The 23,848-nt window shown below is 42.6% G+C and overlaps 1 protein-coding gene across 1 annotated transcript in view; it reads left to right on the plus strand.

Annotated features, from left to right (window-relative positions):
- PLCB2 (phospholipase C beta 2) overlaps positions 1 to 23,848 on the plus strand; it is a 120,302-nt gene that overhangs the window by 11,176 nt on the left and 85,278 nt on the right. Inside the window, exons 2-3 of the mRNA XM_040412160.1 lie at positions 3,295 to 3,372; positions 6,331 to 6,399. Of these exons, the coding sequence (XP_040268094.1) occupies positions 3,295 to 3,372; positions 6,331 to 6,399 (147 nt within the window). The remainder of the gene's footprint in view (positions 1 to 3,294; positions 3,373 to 6,330; positions 6,400 to 23,848) is intronic.

Here is a 23,848-nt window from a genome sequence, read left to right on the forward strand (position 1 = left end):
TTGCCAGGTCTCCAAAGGAGTGATATGATGTGCAATAGGATGCTGTGTACTGAGATCGTACACAATGTGTAACCTCTTGGCGCAAGACCACGACCGTGATAGGGTGACTCTTTTTAAACGTTTTTTATTAGATGACAACGCGTTTCGGAGTAAAAATACTCCTTTTTCAAGTCTTTGGAACTGGGTGAAGGTAAGTAGCACGGCCAGTCAAAAGAACTTAGGTCCGGGCTGCTATGTGTGGCACGGTTGTAGAGAAATAGGCATTAGCTGTAGTGATGTATGGGCTCCTGATGAGGTCTAGTGTAGAACCAGAAACGCGTTGAACCAGCAAACAATCACAGCGAGCCACAACATACTAACTTATGATAAGATAGGCAGTGATTTCTTTTTATTAATACAAACCGGATTCCAAAAAAGTTGGGACATTAAACAAATTGTGAAAAAAACTGAATGCAATGATGTGGAGATGGCAAATGTCAATATTTTATTTGTAATAGAACGTAGATGACAGATCAAACGTTTAATCCGAGTAAATGTATCATTTTAAAGGAAAAATACGTTGATTCCAATTTTCACGGTGTCAACAAATCCCAAAAAAGTTGGGACAAGTAGCAATAAGAGGCTGGAAAAAGTAAATTTGAGCATAACGAAGAGCTGGAAGACCAATTAACACTAATTAGGTCAATTGGCAACATGATTGGGTATAAAAAGAGCTTCTCAGAGTGGCAGTGTCTCTCAGAAGCCAAGATGGGTAGAGGATCACCAATTCCCACAATGTTGCGCAGAAAGATAGTGGAGCAATATCAGAAAGGTGTTACCCAGCGAAAAATTGCAAAGACTTTGCATCTATCATCATCAACTGTGCATAACATCATCCGAAGATTCAGAGAATCTGGAACAATCTCTGTGCGTAAGGGTCAAGGCCGTAAAACCATACTGGATGCCCGTGATCTCCGGGCCCTTAAACGACACTGCACCACAAACAGGAATGCTACTGTAAAGGAAATCACAGAATGGGCTCAGGAATACTTCCAGAAACCATTGTCAGTGAACACAATCCACCGTGCCATCTGCCGTTGCCAGCTGAAACTCTACAGTGCAAAGAAGAAGCCATTTCTAAGCAAGATCCACAAGCTCAGGCGTTTTCACTGGGCCAGGGATCATTTAAAATGGAGTGTGGCAAAATGGAAGACTGTTCTGTGGTCAGACGAGTCACGATTCGAAGTCTTTTTGGAAATCTGGGACGCCATGTCATCCGGACCAAAGAGGACAAGGACAACCCAAGTTGCTATCAACGCTCAGTTCAGAAGCCTGCATCTCTAATGGTATGGGGTTGCATGAGTGCGTGTGGCATGGGCAGCTTGCATGTCTGGAAAGGCACCATCAATGCAGAAAAATATATTCAGGTTCTAGAACAACATATGCTCCCATCCAGACGTCATCTCTTTCAGGGAAGACCCTGCATTTTTCAACAAGATAATGCCAGACCACATTCTGCATCAATCACAACATCATGGCTGCGTAGGAGAAGGATCCGGGTACTGAAATGGCCAGTCTGCAGTCCAGATCTTTCACCTATAGAGAACATTTGGAGCATCATAAAGAGGAAGGTGCAACAAAGAAGGCCCAAGACGATTGAACAGTTAGAGGCCTGTATTAGACAAGAATGGGAGAGCATTCCTATTTCTAAACTTGAGAAACTGGTCTCCTCGGTCCCCAGACGTCTGTTGAGTGTTGTAAGAAGAAGATGCCACACAGTGGTGAAAATGGCCTTGTTGACACCATGAAATTCTGATTCAACATATTTTTCCCTTAAAATGGTACATTTTCTCAGTTTAAACTTTTGTTCCGTGATTTATGTTCTATTCTGAATAAGATATTAGAAGTTGGCATCTCCACATCATTGCATTCAGTTTTTATTCACGATTTGTATAGTGTCCCAACTTTTTTGGAATCCGGTTTGTAAGTTTTGCACTATACTATTATATAAGCTCTGCACAGTGGTGTTATGTAGGCATTGTATTACAATATTACATAGCAACTGGCATATCTATGGAAGGATCAATGTCTGAAAATCATGCTAATGACTAGAAAATGTGGCAATAATCTGTGTGCCCAATGAAAAAGACAATACAATTGTGGAATGAGGCATATTAGAAGCTAGGGCTAAGGCCTCTTGCACACGACCAATATGGTTTCTGTTTCAGTTTTCAATCTGATCTGTTTCTGTTTTTCACATACGAATGTATTCATTTTCACTGATCCGATAGACTACAAGAGGCCTAATGGGTGGCTCAGGTCGGTGAAAATGGAAATGAATAGGGAGAACATGTTCTAAAAATATCGGAACGGATACACGGATCGGTTAAAATAACTGTAGTGTACATTATGACATTAAAATGCGTTGGTTCTATTGTTATCCAAGTGTGATCAGTTATTAAAATGTATGCCACTCGGGGGGGAAAAAATAAAAATCGGTCGTGTGCAAGGTTCCTTATTCATGATGAGTGGTGTAAAACTCTCCCGTGTTTCAGTTGCTATAAATGGACTATTTTTATATAGACCACACACGTGTTCTGTTTTTCTTGCAGAACTATTCACTGAAATGGTCGAGTCTTACACCAAATGGTTGAGATTCCACCATGACAGCATTTTTGTGCTACATTGTATTAATATATGTTAAGAAATGAATCAGGACAGAATGCTGGATCTAACAACAACATGGTGTTAATGGGTAGATATTCACTTTAGGCATAGGGCGTGGGGGGGGGGGGGGGAGAGTCAATCTAGAAACTTATTGCAAAACTAAACTATAGGATTAACTCACAGAAAAGTATGTTTTTTCTATGCTTTGAAGCTAACACATATTACTGGTGTTTGTATATTAGCTTTCTGAGCAGATCCCAGTGTGGTTAAGCTATAGTACATAGTGTATATGATATGTAGATGCTAGCCCTGATGTCTAGCCCTGTCAATCAAGGGGACGGGAGCATGTGCAGAGCACAGGGGGTGTTGCAAAGCATTGCTCCAATGATTCAGCCCCGCTCCTTGGTGCTCATTTGCATATGAATGAAAACGCTGATATCTCTGCAGCTAAAAAGAACGGTATTGTTTTAATCAGCATAATGAGTCCTACCAGGCAATAGGGTTAATCCTGGTGACAGAGCCTCTTTAAAAGAGTTACTATCTTCCCTGCAAACCATAGACCGTAGAAAATTGCCATTGTATTTATATCAAAGATTTTTCTTTACATTTCTGAGATTTGTTCATAAACTCTCCATTAATTTCTTGTAGGAATCATCTACAGCATCTCCAGTCATTCTACGTGTTGACCCAAAAGGTTATTATGTGTACTGGACTTTCCAGAGCAAGGTGAGAATATTCCTATTTACCTTTCTTCTTGGATGTGGTTTAGGAAAAGAAAACATGATTTCGCGATATTGTGTCAAGAGATGTGCACCCCATATGTGTCAATGTGCTCCCATCCAGCATCTGTATTCGGAAGTGCAGTCTGTCAAGGGTTGTGCTAGCATTTTGCAATATTGTGTTCAATTTGTTTCATGAGAAATTGGAGTCCTTCACCAAATTCGAGCTAAAATACAGGTGGAGAGGTCTACAGTATACCACATTTTGTATGTTTCACTGGGTTCACTAATATCTGAGCTGTAGATCTCCAAAGTAGGGGTCCACTCTCTGAATAAATCTATGTCCCCGATCAACATAGTATTTTAATATTCTACTGCACCTAACAACTGATGGAATAACTTTTTAATCCCAAGGTGTATTTTCAGCATGGTAACCCTTCTTCCCCTAGTTTCCAGGATTTTACTGGGCACAAGAACATCTCTTACCTGGCACAAGATCATTTGGTCAGACATTTATGTGATCTGATATTCAATCTTCTACCCTAAATGGCCTTTAAAAACGGTCCTATTGATTTCAATGGGATCCTGTCTGGCTGTGAAACGGCCAAAAATAGTACATGTCCTATTTTTGGATGGACGCTATTCAATGAACATTCAAAGAACGGCCATGTGAATAGCCCCATAGACTTTCATTGGTTCTAATAATGGCCGTGAGGCCTTATTCTTCACATCAGTGTTCGGTCAGTGATTTGTGAGCCAAAACCAGGTGCGGCTCTAAATACAGAGCAGGTGCAGATCTTTCCCTTATACCTTATGTCTGTGGAGGCTCCAATCCGGTTTTTTATGACTCTCAATGGCCTCATGCACACGGCCGTTGTTTTAGTCCGCATCCGAGACGCAGTTTTGGAGGCTCGGATGCGGACCCATTTACTTCAATGGGGCCGCGAAAGATGCGGACAGCACTCTGTGTGCTGTCCGCATCCGTTGCCCAGTTCCGTGGTCCTCAAAAACAAACAAACCTGTCCTATTCTTGTCCGTGCTTTGCGGACAAGAATAGGCAGTTATATTAAAGGCTGTCTGTGCCGTTCCGCAAACGGGCGCCATCCGTGTTTTGCGGATCTGCGGTTTCCGGACCGCAAAACACACAACGGTCGTGTACATGAGGCCAATCACTGATGTAAATCACTGACCAAAACACTGACGTCTGAAGAAGGCCTTAGAGAGTAAAATCTGGTGTAGAAGATGGGATTGGTAAAGGCTCTGGCTGTCCCAGTCAATCATGGCGGCTGTCCTTACACTGTTGCTGCCTAGGGCTGTGAAAGGAGGGCACGCCCTTTCTTGCCCCTTGATGTTAGGTGGATGTGGATGGGTGCAGAGCAGGCCATGCAGAGTGCTAGCGTATAGTGAAGGGGTCAGGAAACCAGGCCACAGTTAGGGTTAATTGATGCAACCGTATCCTTCTTGTGGTCTGCAAATTGTGGATCCACAAAACACGGATACCGGTCGTGTGCATTCCGCAATTTGCGGACCAGCGTGTCCTGTTAGAAATGCCTAGGACATGTTCTATCTTTTTGCGGTGCCGCGGAATGGACATATGGATGTGAACAGCACACGGCGTAATGTCTGCATCAGTGAAATGAATAGGTCCGCGTCCGACCTGCAAAAAAAATGTGGCTCGGATACAGACTGAAAATACAAAAGTGAGAGTTATGGCCCTATTTGTACACTATCTTGCAAAAGGACAATTTAAACAATTGCACAGAGGCCTATCAATCTGAAACATGGTCCTGCCCCTGTTCTCCAAGGAAGAGTAAGCTCGACAATCACACAGTTGCGGGTGCGTTGCAGGCACATGCGCGATTTTTCCGCGCGAGTACAAAACATTGTAATGCGTTTGGCACTCGCGTGAGAAAAATCGCGCATGTTTGGTACCCAAACCCGAACTTCTGTGATCGGTGTTCTGTAGATTGTATTATTTTCCCTTATAACATGGTTATAAGGGGAAATAATAGCATTCTGAATACAGAATGCATAGTACAATAGCGCTGGAGGGGTTAAAAAAAAATAAAAAATATTTAAACTCACCTTAATCCACTTGCTTGCGCAGCCGGCATCTCTTCTGTCTCCTTCTTTGCTGATTGCAGGAAAAGGACCTGTGGTGACGTCACTCCGGTCATCACATGGTCCGTCACATGATCTTTTACCATGGTGATGGACCATGTGATGGACCATGTGATGACCGGAGTGACGTCACCACAGGTCCTTTTCCTGCAATCAGCAAAGAAGGAGACAGAAGAGATGCTGAAGTGGATTAAGGTGAGTTTAAATATTTTTTTTTTTTTTTTAACCACTCCAGCGCTATTGTACTATGCATTCTGTATTCAGAGTGCTATTATTTTCCCTTATAACCATGTTATAAGGGAAAATAATAATGATCGGGTCTCCATCCCGATCGTCTCCTAGCAACCGTGCGTGAAAATCGCACCGCATCCGCACTTGCTTGCGGTTGCTTGCGATTTTCACGCAGCCCCATTCACTTCTATGGGGCCTGCGTTGCGTGGAAAACGCACAATATAGAGCATGCTGCGATTTTCACGCAACGCACAAGTGATGCGTGAAAATCACCGCTCGTGTGCACAGCCCCATAGAAATGAATGGGTCAGGATTCAGTGCGGATGCAATGCGTTCAACTCACACATCGCATCCGCGCGGAATACTCGCCCGTGTGAAAGGGGCCTAAGGAGTTGGTGGGGGTTCTATGGCAAATTTGGGCTGTCTTGATTAGTCATGGGAGAAGCACTGCTGCACCTTCCGTGTTTGAAGGAAAGGTTTAAGTACTGTACTCTTTAATACTTTCTTCAGAGTTTCTATTCAGCACTGAGCAATAGGTCAGCACTATGTAAGTATCAGAATGCAACTAACTACATTACTCATTAATTTTTAAAATTTTTAATCACTTTTACAGGAAATTGAATTTATCGAAGTGACCAGTATCCGAGACACGCGATTCGGAAAATATGCCAAAATCCCAAAGGTATTGCGTTCATTTTGGTGGAAATAAAAAACAGATGTATTGAACATGCTTTTTCAGTTGTTATATTTGCCCTTTTTAATGCCTTCCGGCTCGGCATAATACTTTTAGACATAAAGGACGTGAGATTTCTAGTTCTGCTTCCACAGTCACGTGAAATATAATGAATTTCAGATTTCCCATAGGCAGCTATCTATTCAGTCAGATTTTATTATGGAATCTTTATCTGACTAGTCCTCCTTGTAGGAAATCCCCCCCCCCCCCCCCCCCAAAAATAATAATAATAATAATAATACACTGTGTTATCCATGATGCAGAATCTGAGGGGTCGTGCACGACTTGGACGTTGTCATAGACATAAGATCTATAAAAAATGGTCAGTGTTACATCCCTGACAATGGTCATAAAGGTTACGTGTTTGGCCCATGTGTCCGTTTATGTCCTCCAAGTGTCATCTCTTTTCCGTGTGCTGTAGGCTGTAAATTGGATTTCCCAAGCATCTCCTTGCAATGGTCCACGAAATGTGGACCAACCGTAGATGGCATTTGCGTTTTGCCTGTGGTTTTAACAGACCCATTGACTTGTCTCCATGGATGTCAATGGAAAGAAGGCTCCGATGGGTTACATTTTAGTGGCACCTCACAGCGGCTTACTTCTCTCTACCCATTAGAACCATATGCCAAGCTGAGTGTGCATGTGTATGGGAAAGCTGGGAGGAAAAGCTGTTAGACAAGCAAACATTGGATCTACAGGTGTACAGGCTTCTTAAGAGATTCAAAGACAGGGGTGGATTAAGTGAATCATAGGCCTGGGACTGTTTACCCATCTTGGGCCCATTTCCTTCTTTTGCCTGGACCATCTCCCCTTTGCGTTCTACCTCACACTTATTTTTTTTCTGGTAAATATTAAAGAAAACTATACTACATACAGTATATAGTATAACACCCCCAGCCCAACACAGTATATAGTATAACACCCCCAGCCCAACACAGTATATAGTATAACACCCCCAGCCCAACACAGTATATAGTATAACACCCCCAGCCCAACACAGTATATAGTATAACACCCCCAGCCCCACACAGTATATAGTATAACACCCCCAGCCCCACACAGTATATAGTATAACACCCCCAGCCCAACACAGTATATAGTATAACACCCCCAGCCCAACACAGTATATAGTATAACACCCCCAGCCCCACACAGTATATAGTATAACACCCCCAGCCCCACACAGTATATAGTATAACACCCCCAGCCCGACACAGTATATAGTATAACACCCCCAGCCCCACACAGTATATAGTATAACACCCCCAGCCCAACACAGTATATAGTATAACACCTCCAGCCCAACACAGTATATAGTATAACACCTCCAGCCCAACACAGTATATAGTATAACACCCCCAGCCCAACACAGTATATAGTATAACACCCCCAGCCCAACACAGTATATAGTATAATACCATCAGCCCAATACAGTATATAGTATAACACCCCCAGCGCGACACAGTATATACTGTAGTATAACACCCCCAGCCCAACACAGTATATAGTATAATACCATCAGCCCAATACAGTATATAGTATAACACCCCCAGCGCGACACAGTATATACTGTAGTATAACACCCCCAGCCCAACACAGTGTATAGTATAACACCCCCAGCCCAACACAGTATATAGTATAACACCCCCAGCCCAACACAGTATATAGTATAATACCATCAGCCCCACACAGTATATAGTATAACACTCCCAGCCCAACACAGTATATAGTATAACACCCCCAGCCTCATACAGTATATAGTATAACACCCCCAGCCCAACACAGTATATAGTATAATACCATCAGCCCCACACAGTATATAGTACAACACCCCCAGCCCAACACAGTATATAGTATAACACCCCCAGCCCAACACAGTATATAGTATAACACCCCCAGCCCAACACAGTATATAGTATAACACCCCCAGCCCAACACAGTGTATAGTATAACACCCCCAGCCCAACACAGTATATAGTATAACACCCCCAGCCCAACACAGTATATAGTATAATACCATCAGCCCCACACAGTATATAGTATAACACTCCCAGCCCAACACAGTATATAGTATAACACCCCCAGCCCAACACAGTATATAGTATAATACCATCAGCCCCACACAGTATATAGTATAACACTCCCAGCCCAATACAGTATATAGTATAACACCCCCAGCCCGACACAGTATATAGTATAATACCATCAGCCCCACACAATATATAGTATAACACTCCCAGCCCAACACAGTATATAGTATAACACCCCCAGCCCAACACAGTATATAGTATAACACCCCCAGCCTGACACAGTATATAGTATAACACCCCCAGCCCGACACAGTATATAGTATAATACCATCAGCCTCATACAGTATATAGTATAACACCCCCAGCCCAACACAGTATATAGTATAACACCCCCAGCCTGACACAGTGTATAGTATAACACCCCCAGCCCCACACAATATATAGTATAACACCCCCAGCCCAACACAGTATATAGTATAACACCCCCAGCCCGACACAGTATATAGTATAATACCATCAGCCCCACACAATATATAGTATAACACCCCCAGCCCAACACAGTATATAGTATAACACCACCAGCCCCACATAGTATATAGTATAACACCCCCAGCCTGACACAGTATATAGTATAACACCCCCAGCCCGACACAGTATATAGTATAATACCATCAGCCCCACACAGTATATAGTATAACACTCCCAGCCCCACACAGTATATAGTATAACACTCCCAGCCCAACACAGTATATAGTATAATACCATCAGCCCCACACAGTATATAGTATAACACTCCCAGCCCCACACAGTATATAGTATAACACTCCCAGCCCAACACAGTATATAGTATAATACCATCAGCCCCACACAGTATATAGTATAACACTCCCAGCCCCACACAGTATATAGTATAACACTCCCAGCCCAACACAGTATATAGTATAACACCCCCAGCCTGACACAGTGTATAGTATAACACCCTGTACAGTTTATACACCCATGGTATATAGTATAACACCACAACGGCATATAGTATATAGTATAACACACCACAGTTTGCAGTATATATATATATATATATATATATATATACATATTGGAGTGTTCCTTTAAAAGAAGCTTCCACTTCAGTCTGAGATCTCAGCTCCTACCATTTCTCCTAACACTCTAATGTTTCACTATTCATGGCTATTACTGTATCTTATGTACTAATGCTTTTTACCAGACTTTTTACAATTATGCACAGGAATGGAAAGCTGTGGTTAATCTTGAGCAATTACCAGGTACAATGTGTTCCTTCAGATACAACATGTATAAAGTCGCCTTACACACAGCGGATATTGTTACAAAAAAATTCTGTGCCTAAAAAATCATCTGAATGGGGCTGGCGGGATGATTCAGATGAATGGAACTGATTGCCAGTGGCAGGATGCCACAAATGCATGATGTGAGCCTTACCTATTAGGAGAATCCAAAGCAAACTAGCTTCCGGTGCCCATATTCCTACTGAAATTAATTGGTGCCTTCACACATGGCAGATTTTGTGGCAGAAATTCTGCAAATGAAAACCAGTTCCATTCATTTGAAAGGGGCAGCAAGCACATGGATTTCTGCAAGCCACAAAATCTGCCGTGTATGAAGCCACCCATAAAAAGGTGCAGGTGGAGGTAACGGAGAGAGCAACGAAAGTAGCCTAGCTCATCTGGTCTTCACATGTTGCATGCTACAGATTATGATGTTTATTCATTTATGAACTGTACCTATTTACTTAGTTATTTATTACACTGAATGCATACCCCTATGAGCCTACAGGGACTTCAGTATTCTATACGTGTTTTTTACAGATGTGTCCTTCTTTGCCTCTCCTTAGTATAACATTTCTCGAGACATTTGGTGAGAGATGACCATCCTATAAAAATACTATGATTTTGTGATAATGTGTCAGGAGATGTCTATCCCATTCAATGTGTGGCCATCCAGTGGTTGTGATTTGAACTGCAGCCTGTCAAAGGTTTTGCTAGCATGTTAGGATGTTTGCGAATGAGAAATCTGAGTCCTTAACCAAATTTGAGGTAGGACAAGGGAGGATACTTCTGCAACATTATATATTCACTGACCAGTACTTTGTATATTGTACATGGTGTGTAGTCGAGACACATGAACACACTAAATTTACATGTATAGTAAAATAACAACATAGTAACATAGTTTATAATGTCGAAAAAAGACATTTGTCCATCCAGTTCGGCCTGTTATCCTGCAAGTTGATCCAGAGGAAGGCAAAAAAAAACCTGTGAGGTAGAAGCCAATTTTCGCCATTTAATGGGAAAAAAATTCCTTCCCGACTCCAATCAGGCAATCAGAATAACTCCCTGGATCAACGACCCCTCTCTAGTAGCTATAAGCCTGTAATATTATTACGCTCCAGAAATACGTCCAGGCCCCTCTTGAATTCCTTTATTGTACTCACCATCACCACCTCCTCAGGCAGAGAGTTCCATAGTCTCACTGCTCTTACCGTAAAGAATCCTCTTCTGTGTTTGTGTACAAACCTTCTTTCCTCCAGACGCAGAGGATGTCCCCTCGTCACAGTCACAGTCCTGGGGATAAATAGATGATGGGAGAGATCTCTGTACTGACCCCTGATATATTTATACATAGTAATTCAAAATCTGGCGCCTGCGCCGAGGCCGTACCTGTCTTCAATCGGCGCAGGCGCACTGAGAGGCGGCCGCTTGCTCGGCCGCTCCATCCTCAATGCGCCTGCGCCGATGACGTCACATCTACACCCGGCGCAGGCGCATTGAGGATGGAGCGGCCGAGCAAGCGGCCGCCTCTCAGTGCGCCTGCGCCGATTGAAGACAGGTACGGCAGCGGCGCAGGCGCCAGATTTTGAATGCTAACAGGCAAAGCCAGCAGAGAAAGATCCCGTTCCCTGGCCCTGTCAATCACAATGCGGAGGGGGCGTCTTTAGGATAGGAGGATGCGGCTGCTACCAGCAAGTAGCCGCCCTACTTGCTGGTAGCAAGGTAATTTGCATATTTTAAAAGCATGTTTTAAACAAAATCTACAGGACAAAAATGATTAATTTGATTATGTAGGCATAAATCGCAGTGTGGGGATTATAAGTAAGCAAAAAAAAAAAAAAAGGTTTAGTGGGGTGACAGAAGCCCTTTAAATCCTCATCTGCCACTTCTCTGCCCAAGCCTCTAATCTATTCAGATCCCTCTGTAGCAGTATACTGTCCTCTTCCATGTCAATTACTTTACACAGTTTAGTGTCATCTGCAAAAAATTATATTTTACTATGCAAGCCTTCTATGAGATCATTAATAAATATATTCAAGAGAATAGGGCCCAATACTGACCCCTGAGGTACCCCACTAGTGACAGTGCCCCAATCTGAGTGTGTACCGTTAATAACTACCCTCTGTTTTCTATCACTGAGCCAGTTACTCACCCACATACAGACATTTTCTCCCAGTCCGAGCATTCTCATTTTATATACTAACCTTTTATGTAGTACAGTGTCAAATGCTTTGGAGAAGTCCAGGATATACGACATCCATTGATTCACCACTGTCAAGTCTAGAATTTACCTCCTCGTAGAAACTGATTAAATGAGTTTGACATGACCGATTCTTCATGAAATCATGCTGATATGGCATTATTTGCTTATTTTCATTGAGGTACTCCAAGATAGCATCTTTTAGAAAACCTTCAAACAGTTTACCCACGACAGATGTTAACCTTGCCGGCCTATAGTTTCCGAGCTCTGTTTTTGGACCCTTTTTTGAATATTGGCACCACATTTGCTATGCGCCAATCCTGTGGAACACTCCCTGTCAGTATAGAGTCTGTAAATATCAGAAATAGGGGTCTGGCTATGACATTACTTAATTCTCTTAGGATATGGGGTGTATGCCATCTGGTCCTGGCGATTTGTCTATTTTAATCTTTTTAAGACGCCGCTGTACTTCCTCCTGGGTCAGACAGAGCACTTTTAATGGGGAATTTACTTTTACATTCTGCAATTCATCTGACTGTTTATTTTCCTCAGTGAATACAGTGGAGAAAAAAATATTTAATAGCTTTCCTTTCTCCTCATCGCTCTCTGCAACTCCCCCCTCTTTACTCTCTAGAGGGCCGACACCTTCAGATTTATACTTTTTACCATTTATATAATTGAAGAACATTTTAGGGTTAGTTTTGCTCTGTTTGGCAATTAATCTCTTAGTCTCTAGTTTGGCTTCTTTTATTTGTTTTTTACATATTCTATTCTATCATAGTTTTTTAGTGCTTCCTCGCTACCCTTCTGTTTTAGTGATTTAAATGCTTTCTTTTTTGTCATTTATTGCTTTCTTTACAGTTCTATTTATCCACATTGGTTTTTTCTTGCTCCTTAACCTTTTATTCCCATAAGATATTGTGGGGATTTGCTCTGGTAGTTAGGACTAGCGGATGCAGTATAGAGGCAAAGTACACAGTTCTTGAATCAAACAGCGGCGTTTATTCACACATTGGTGTGTAACAAAATGCAGATAAGATGTATCACAAAATGCAGGTGGCTTGGTGTTTGTTCACACACAAGGAAAATCCATAAACAATAAAAATTTACCTTTTCTCCTGGGTGTTAATTCACTCCCTGTTAGCAGTTCAGCCTCATCAAGTCCACAGGCAGTCTGAGTCCTCCAGCCCAGCTCAAACCACAAATCCCAGCACAGCCCTCAGTTCACAGCAAACAGACTCATGAGCTCCACTGTCAGAGGGAAGTAAATCCACCACACCTGGCAGTGCTGGCTGGTTTTTATGCCTGGCAAAATCCGGCCTGGAACATGGGGAGTAATCACCCACCGAGCACTTTGACTACTCCCAGTAAGAGCCGTCCTGAATCAGCTATGACAGCCATGCTAACTCTCAAGGTGTAAATTAGCAATAGCTGTTGCTGACACATAAAATACCGGCTCTTACTTTACCAAGGTCAGGAACCTCGGTGACACACACCTTCCATCCACGATGATTCCAGGTACCTTCTTACAGTATGTACCTCTCACAATTTTATTTAGGATTGGTCACTATTTCCCAGGTGTCCCCCAACCTGCACATCTGTTGTTCTGTCAGGTCTATTGGTTAATACTAAGTCTAGTATGGCTGTCCCTCTAGTCGGGTCCTGAACCAGTTGGGAAATGTAATTGTCTTTGGTTATTGCCAAGAACCTGTTTCCTTTATGAGATGTACAGCTTTCAGTTTCCCAGTCTATATCTGGGTAGTTGAAGTCTCCCATAATAATGACCTCGTAATATATATTTTTAATATATTTTACATTTTATGTTTTAATTTTTTCTGCGATGTGTCCCAGTTGGTGTACCTCATTTTTATGTCTAACATTTTTGGGCTATTACTTACCCTTAACTTGGCCTCCAGCAGGAAGTACATTGGGGACCTTCCAGCTCATCTTGAGTTCATATTCTAGATACCGCTGGCCTTCTCAGGACAACCTCAATTGTTCTGTGGACTCATGCAAGTTACTCCTCAGTCTTCTCCCTGAATTTCTGCTAGTGCCATCCAGTTATCCAGTCATGGTATGGGGGAATTATTTAATCTCCATATGGTGGCAATAACCAGTCACTTTACCCAGTCGTGATATTTAGTCAAAGTATTAAAGGTGATTATCCAGTCACAGTATGACACTATTATGCAGTCATACTGTCATACTGACACTATTATGCAGTCATACTGTGACTGGTGTTATCCAGTCACAGTATGACACTATTATACAGTCAATGTCTGGTGGTGTTATCCAGTCACGGTATGGTGGTGTCATGGTTATCCACTTACTATATGGTCGTGTTATGCATTCATGGTATGGTGGTGTTATCCAGTTATTGCGTGGTGGTTTTACACAGTCACACTACGGTGGTCTTATCCACTTACTATATGGTGGTGTTATGCATTTTCGGTATGGTGGTGTTATCCAGTATTTGTATGGTAGTGTTATCCAGTTATGGTGTCATGGTGTTATCCAGTCACAGTACCGTGGTTTTATCAAGTTACTGTATGGTTGCGTTTTCCGGTTACAGAATGATGTTTTTTTTTTTTACATTTACTGTATGTTGGTGTTATTCAGTTATTGTATGGCGTTGTTCTCCAGACACATTATAGTGGTGTTATCCAGTTATTGTATGGTGGTATTATCCAGTCAAGATATGATGGTTTTATACAGTGACTAAATGTTGGTGTTATTCAGTCACGGTATGAGGAATTAAAAAGCAAAACCTAGGTCGGTGGTGCTGGGACATCTGGCTTATCAATGATATGCGTGATTTTATTCTGTGTTTGTGAGTATAATAAAGCACTTTAACTTTTTCCACTTCGTTGTAATACTTCATGATTGGATTCCCTTGTTTGTCTTTCTGGGGAGGAACATAGGAGAAGATCGGAGGTGTGTGGAGCACCAGAGGTTTTGGTCACAGTGATTATCTGTGGGAGTGCATGTGAAGCCACTGAGGAATAACCGAAATGGCTCTCTTCCTTTGGATTTCTCTGTATGAATTGGAGGTAGCGCGCATCAAATCTGTCTGAACCCAGTATGGTGGCGTTCTCCAGTCACAGTATGTTGGTGTGATCCAGTCACAGTATGGTGGTGTTATCCAGTCACAGTATGGTGGTGTTATCCAGTCACAGTATGGTGGTGTTATCCAGTCACAGTATGTTTGTGTAATCCAGTCACAGTATGGTGGTGTTATCCAGTCACAGTATGGTGGTGTTATCCAGTCACAGTATGTTTGTGTAATCCAGTCACAGTATGGTGGTGTTATCCAGTCACAGTATGGTGGTGTTATCCAGTCACAGTATGGTGGTGTAATCCAGTCACAGTATGGTGGTGTAATCCAGTCACAGTATGGTGGTGTAATCCAGTCACAGTATGGTGGTGTAATCCAGTCACAGTATGGTGGTGTTATCCAGTCACAGTATGGTGGTGTTATCCAGTCACAGTATGGTGGTGTTATCCAGTCACAGTATGGTGGTGTTATCCAGTCACAGTATGGTGGTGTTATCCAGTCACAGTATGGTGGTGTAATCCAGTCACAGTATGGTGGTGTAAACCAGTCACAGTATGGTGGTGTAATCCAGTCACAGTATGGTTGTGTTATCCAGTCACAGTATGGTGGTGTTATCCAGTCACAGTATGGTGGTGTTATCCAGTCACAGTATGGTGGTGTAATCCAGTGACAGTATGGTGGTGTAATCCAGTCACAGTATGGTGGTGTTATCCAGTCACAATATGGTGGTGCTATCCAGTCACAGTATGGTGGTGTTATCCAGTTACAGTATGGTGGTGTTATCCAGTCACAGTATGGTGGTGTAATCCAGTGACAGTATGGTGGTGTAATCCAGTCACAGTATGGTGGTGTTATCCAGTCACAATATGGTGGCGCTATCCAGTCACAGTATGGTGGTGTTATCCAGTTACGGTATGGTGGTGTTATCCAGTTTCTGCATGTTGGTGCTATCCAGTCACAGTATGACACTATTTTGCAGTCAATGTCTGGTGGTCTTATTCAGTCACAGTATAGTGTTATGTTTTAGTCACTATATGGAATTATTAGACAGTCACAGTATAGTGGTGTTATCCAGTCATGATCACAAGGACCTGGCTGCGAGATATGTACCAATGCCTTGGATAAAAATCACTGAGCGACATTTACATCGCTCAGTGTTTATTCTTGTTAGTTAACATGGGTCAATTATTATTGCAACTGCTAACAAATGAGCGACTCGAAATGATAATTGAAGATCTTTACTGAGAGCATATTTAGGCTTAGTGCCTATGGCAGTAAGAGCAGTAAATACAGTCTGTGTAAATCATCTCCAATGTCTGCCCGCTCTTCTTACAGTAGGAAAGCTATTGGCCGTGCTGCACACCATGAATCGATGCTATGAACATTGCAACTATGAATTCAGCATTAACACTAGTGCTGCAAGCTCCCAAGGAATGAGGAGTGGTAGTGGCTCTGGCTCTAAGAGTCAATCACAGTGGCAGTCCTCACACTGATGCTCTCTAGGACCAGGGCAGTGATAGTACCATGCACCCTTTCATGGGTTTTGAAGGTACCACTAGCCAGGACATGTCCAGGTACGAAGAGTGTATTAATGGTGTCCCTCACAGCAGCAAAATCTGAATGGCTGTAGTAGCAGATTCCAAGTTCTCCTCTTTCTGCCTTTACTCTCTTTCTTTTTTAGACCTAACGAGCACAGGTCCCTGCTTTCTTCGTCTCTGAACTCCAGTCTTGATTGACTACCTGAACTGGGGACAGATCCTGGAAGTCAACCCAACCTACCACAAAGGGCTGAGCCAGGATTGTTAACCATGGCTGTACAATCCATGCACAGCTATGCTGGATATAATGTATAGCATAATACTGAATAACAAACCATTTGCAGATACTGCTCTGGGTGCTGCACATACCTTACTGACCGACTCCAATGTTCAACCATGCAGATTGACTTTCTAGTTGTTTCTTTCTCTTTTTTGCTTAAGTACTGTGTAGTATAGATGGTTTTCTCTCTGTAAGTTTCCCAGAGAGTGATTTTTTGCTATTAAGGCCTGGTTCTCTGTGGAGTGAGCATATGTAACTTTCACTTCCTGCACTACCACACTACACTGACTGAGCTAGGAGCAGATCTAAGTCTAATACTTAACTTCCTACAGAGGCAGGATTATTAACCCCGACTGACCAATACAGAGATATACTGGTACATTACAAGGTAATACCATATTAAATTGCATTTAATAACATTTAGAACAAGAACATTTTGCAAATACCTTATTTTGGGGTACTGCACTAGGACTGTAACCCAATAGCATGCAGCATGGTACTGGGAGGAGCAGCTGCCTCTAAACAATGGGTCAACTAAATAACGGGGCACAAATGAATAAAGACGTATTGGGCAAGTTCATAAAAATAGCTAGCTGACCACTGACCACCAACGTACTCTACACATGTCACATGGTTTCCAGGAAGCTGAGATACAGTATTTAAGGCTTTCACACAGTCAGTGTTTAGTCAGTGATTTCCATCAGTTATTGTGGGCCAAAACCAGGAGTGGAGGCTGCACAGAGATCAGGAATAAGGGAAACATTTGCTCCTTTTCTGTGTGTTTGACTCACACCTGGTTTTGGCTAACACTGATGTGATCAGGTAATTTGCGTCCGTATTATGATTATATACTCTCATAATACTGTCATGCCCTGCTCAGGCTATGTGCGGAGGTCTGCCAGGTTAGCAGCACGTGTGTAGCCTTTTGTTTTGTTTTGGAGTTGAGCTATATCCGCCTCCCTTCAGGTGCACTGGGTGGGGTCGTTGGTTTGAGTTTAAATTACACCCACTCCCAGAGTCCTGTGCGGGTTATAGCTTCTGTCTATAAGTTGGTTTTTGTTTTCTTGTGGTTGGCTGTCTAGGCTGTTAGAGAGACGCCTGCCCCCTCCAGGTTCTGAGGGAGCAGGCTGCCTCTATTCCCCTTTCACCATCTTAGGGATTTTAGGGAATTTTCAGCCCAGGCACGAGGACACGTTATTCCCACCTTCAGGGTCTGAACGTGGGCATAGAAGAATAGGGATATCTGGTCGGGATTTGTCAGGAGGTGACCTTGATCCCCAGCTTCTCGCCTAGACACTTGTTTGTTTATTTTCTGTGTATCTGGTATCCTGTCCGTCGTGACAAATACATGATGGTTTCCTCTGTCTAATTTAATGCATATGTTTCCCTGATAATTAAATCTTGATGTAACACTTGCTGACAAATATAATTATATGATTATATGATATTAATGAGGTGTTGTTCAGTTGTCCTTTCCCATATATGATGAAGACCACCTTGGCTGAAAACATTCAGAATACTGGGTATTTGCTCAATTACGTGGAACTTGCAGGTCATTCCCCAAAGTAAAGGAGTTGTTTGGGGAAATCTTTCCAATGAAGAGCTGCTCTGGTTGTTTCTGTATCTGCTTGTGATATAAGCACTGTGGTCTTCAGGCATTTTATTTCAGTTTTTCTGCTTTTAAGGGGAAGGACCTCTTCAAACAACCCCTAACATCTAAGTATTCTTGACCTATTTGAGTTGCACCATCACCTTAAAGGGGTTATCCAAGACCTATAATGCCCCCCCAAATTCCCGGGCCTCTCACACAGATTGTACTTACCTCGTTGCCCGGCACTAGCGCCGCTTCTGACGTCTGCACAGCCGCAGCTGCATCTCCCCGTTGCGCAGATGAAAACATCTGGTGTCGGGGGAGAGCAGCCAATAGGAGGCCACAATGGCAACGAGCCTCCCTAGAGTCACCTGCAATGCTAGGGAGGCTCGTTCTCGTCGCTGCCTGCTATTGGCTGCTCCATCGTCACCGGATGTTTTCAGAAGCAACGCGGTTGTGGAGAGCAAGGTGAGTACGATCTGTGGGAGGGGCCCGGGCATTTGGGGGGGGGGGCATTATAGGTCTTGGATAACCCCTTCAGGTTCATGCTTCATACACCCAGCCATATACCTCATGTTCTACTATGTTACCCTACTTAATACAGTGCTACACAGAGGCACCCTATGGCACACCGAGTATCTACAGTTCCATAGGGACTACAAGCCCCTCCCAACAGGCCACATGCATGGTGTGTGCATGAAGCCTCAGAGTTCAGTTTGGCTTTAATGGTGATTGGTGGGTGTCTAACTTCCGGCAACCTTGCCAATGAGCTCATTGAAGAGGCTGCGGTACTCCGGTGACCGCTGTGGCCTCTTTCTAGGCCAGTGATGTCACATTCATGAATCACATGGCCTATCTGCAACTCTCTCCCATCCAAGTGAATGGGCCTGGGCGTCAATACCAATCACAACCACTATACAATGTACAGCGCTGGGCATGGTATGCTGTGGAGTTTTCAAACAGTTGTTGGTTGAGGGAGCTGGAAGTCAGACCCCCACTGATCAGATATTGATGGCCTATACTGAGGATATGTGCAATAGAGCCGGACCGTGGTACGGTTAGGCGGACACCAAAATTATGCAGTGGGTCCTTATATGGATATAGAAGTCTATTTTTTTTGTTCGTGACGCCAATTGCAGCATGCACAGGGTACAGTCTCAGGGCCTTTTAAGGTGTTGCAACTCACGTACTACTTTAGGAATGCCAAAGTGGGGTAACGTCTCTGTGTGGTAGCAGTAATAGTGTCAACGGTGTCTCCTACCTTGGTATGGTTGGACTCCTGGATCCTGGCTCACTTGCAATAAATGAGTATGTTGCTAGTAGGAGTAATTTAGGAACTTGGTAGCAATGAATGAGATCCAGACTTGGAATATAATTCAAACTGGTCTTTACTGGATGCAGCATTAATCCACACGAGATACAGCAATAGTCTTTGGTCCTAGCAGGTATTGGCAATGTGTGGCAGGAATCTGTCTTCTGCTTCTATCATGTGCCTGGAGCTCTCTTGCAGGATTAGTCGTCTGCTTGTGGCTCTGTAATGTGTCAGGAATTAATATCTTCTGCTCTGTCTATCTTCTGCTGTGTATGGGACTGACTAGCTGAGGAGGAATTTGGCTTCTCCTGGTCTCTGGACGGTACTCACAGTTGTGCTCACAAGGTATGGTTCTTCCTGGAGTTCTGGAGGTGGCTGCTTGCTTTCTACCAGCTGAGGCTGAAAGGCTCAGACTGGGAATGGTGATCTTTTGTCTCAGCCGAGACAAGATTCTGGCTTGGATCCCTAGAACTGGGAGCTCCTACTTGCACAGCCTTCCCCCTGCAGGGAGAGCTGGAACACACTAACTGAACTTCCTCTCCACCCATGAGGCAGGATGTGGAGACATTCCACACCTCCTCACAGAGGAGAGAGCTAAACTGGAATGTACTATTCCAGTCTAGATATGCTAAACTGTTACTAAAGCCCTGCTGACACATGGCTGCCACCTGCTGGTGTACATGGAAATTACAGCAAATACATTTAACAAGAGTTTCAATGCACATTTGTGAGGCTGTGATGTTAAATTACACAGGATGACAATGCAGATACACTTAACAGGTTGTAGCGGGGTAAAAGAGTTTCGTAACATAACTCTGGGATGTTACATATGCCATCAACATTGAACTTCAGGAAAAACCCCTTTAAATATGCTGTTGAATGACAAATATGTAGAACACAAAACCCTACAGGAAAGTTCTGTCATCCTTGATCTAACATCCTTGTTTATTTTATTAGATCATCTTGAGGAAAATAATACATTCCTTGTTGTAAAATATAAGGATATTTGCATCCTGTTTTTACCATATTGATGGGCAACTAAGATTCTTCACCCATCTGCAATGTCTGGCAAACATCCTGAGATCCTTTTCATAGTGGTTCATTAATGATATTAATCAGTTATTGGTCGGGTTCACAGGGTATTTGTGTGACCTTTTATGTAAACACAGCACCAGCTAGAGATTACATGTAAGGCGATCAGGAATTATAAACTATTCAACATGCAGAGTGGGTCTCTGCTGAGGCTTTGTTCAGTTGAAGCATGTGCAGCCACCCAGGAGGGGTGGAGAGCATAGGATTAGTTGTACTAACATTGGCAGTCCTAACTATGTCCTCTCCCTGGGGCGTGCAGTGATAGAAAGGTCACAGTTCTCACTATGCATGGACTGGCAGTTCTTAGACGATGTGCAATTTCCACAGCTTTCACAGTCACAGCTGCAGTAATAGTTAACAGGTCAAGGCTTTTCTCTGAGGCAATATTCATCCCAACTGCACTTCTCTAGTGCTCATGCATCCACCAATAGTGGCACAACACTTCTATTTCTTTTCTTTTTTTCTTTTTCTTAAATATTTTTTTATTATTATAATACAAAATTTATATCCATATTACATATAAAGTCCATAAGTCTGTCAATTCTAATCTATGGGCATAATTAACAATAATTGCATAGAAATGTCCGTAATTGTGGGAACATTTAAAAATCAAGTGGAGGTCTCCTACTGAGGAGGATGGCAGGGTTCACCCGACATCCAAAACTTAGTAAAACAGATGGATAAAGCATCTAATTTAGCCCAAATTCTCTATAAGCGGCAACCAACATCAGAATAAGTTCTTTGCCTTTTTTTTTTACAGGTTATCATACTCACAATAAATGGTTCCACAATGTCCCCAGTGGAATGTGGATCTTTAGCAACTTCCACGGTGTGCTTGCAAAGTATGTCTAGGAACCATAAGACTTAAATCTCCTGAACAAGTTTGCTGTAGAGTCTGAGCTGCTTTCTAGACATATTATGTCCACAGAGCTTCTGTACACACCTCCTCTTGACACCGGTATGCTTTTGTCTTTTTCTTCACATTTTCTACATCTTTGCTGTTCTCTGGCTGGTATCATCTCAGGGCTGTGTTCCAGCATCTGCTCACTTTACTGTCTAGAGCCAGTGATGGCTAACCTCCAGCATTCTAGCTGTGGTGAAACTACAACTCCCAGCATGCTCCATTCATTTCTATGCAGTTTGAGAACAGTCAAGCAAGTGTGCATCTTGGGATTTGTAGTTTTACCACAGCTGGAGTGTCGGAGGGTAGCCATCACAGGTCTAGACATTTTACTAGAACAGTTTCACTGGTGGTAAAAAGTTGCAAACTGCGTGTTTACGACTTTTTAAATGTCCCTTATGAAAAAAAAATCTGTTTCTCAGCTGTCCTCGTCAATTTCCCAAAAAGGGAGTGTGGCAAGGGTGGGGAGGGAGCAGGGCCAGAGGGCCCAACACATGTATCTCTTTTTACTCCAGTTTTCTTCTATGGCGCCAGTGGCCTAGCGTAATTTTTAGTTAAGGCGCTTGGACTGCCAGAGATGGACCTAATTGTGATGAGGTCACAAATTAGGAGAATCTTTCAGCAGAGCAGGGGATATCATAGACTAGTGTAAAACTCTGGTATATGATAAATCAGGGACTGACTACTCTGAACTAACTCTTCCTCCCTATGGGAAGGGTGGCAACAGCTCCATCTAGCAGCTGGTTGCTACGGCCTGTTAACTGCCTATTACACAGGAAAAAACGCATAGACACCATAAAGTACATCTTTCACTTACATTTTTCTGGCTTCACTTAGTTAACATCAATGGCAAAAATGCAAGTGAAAGCACAAGTGAATTTTTGGGTAGTTTACCACTTTTGCTATTCAGTAGCAAATTAGGAAACTTATTGCAATCACTGTAGAAACAAAAATAATACAATTATACAATAGAAAAAATATTATGACAGTAATAATAAAAAATAATATAAATACTATAGAACAAAAATATTAACAATAATACAATGACTATAATAGTAAAACCCACACGAATAGAGCAATTAGAAGAACAAAACACAATGAAAATTGCACAATAAGGGCTCATGCACACGACCGTTGGCTGTTTTGTGGTCCACAAAACATGGATACTGGCCGTGTGCATTCCGCATTTTGGCCCTAAACAGAATGGTCCTATCCTTGTCTGTAATGCGGACAAGAATAGGATATGTTCTATCATTATGCAGACGGCACGGAACGGATGTGTGCTGTCTGCATCTTTTGTGGTCCCACTAAAGTGAAATGGATGCGGACCCAAACCACGGTCCGTTTGTATGAGCCCTAACAATCCTAAAAAATAGTACAATCAGAATAACAAAACACAATGACAAAAACAATACAGTCACAACAATTACAAAAGTAGTACAATCAAAGCAACAACATATATTTTAATAAATCTTCCATCTTTAGTGCCACACATATGTAACACATCGTGGACATTCTGTTCTCTACAAATACATACAAGTATGGCCAAGTTCACATATCATTTTTGCCTTACATTGGAGGTACAATATACGTCAGAATTATTTCAGTGATTATTTTCACCAGTTTTTGCCGTAAATGATGATAAATGTGTGCCGGGGCCGATCGTTCACCCACCTCACCCCCTCTGAGGGAGGCATAAAATGGTAATTGCAACTAGAAAAGGCAAAATTGCATTGAAAAGTCAGGAATCCAGTGTATTTGCGACTTTAATCAGGGATATGGGGCACATATGCTATAACGGGATATCTGCAGTACATAAGATTTCCCATAGTACAGATTATAGACAGAATACAGACACAGTAATCTCTTAGATAGCCCAAGTCTTAGTTCATGTTGTTTTCTGCTTTCTTCACCTCCGCATGTGTCCAGGATTTTGCTAAGATTTGCATTGTAGGATATGATTACTGGTGTAATTTGCACAGGAAATACAACTAGGTAAATACGAAGAAAACCGATCTCCTGCTCCAGAGCAGCTGCCCTTTGTTGGTGTAATGCATTTTACATTTTGATTTGTCATTGCTAGGTTATAGAT

This window comes from Bufo bufo, chromosome 11, assembly GCF_905171765.1.
Source record: "Bufo bufo chromosome 11, aBufBuf1.1, whole genome shotgun sequence".
NCBI lineage: Eukaryota > Metazoa > Chordata > Amphibia > Anura > Bufonidae > Bufo > Bufo bufo.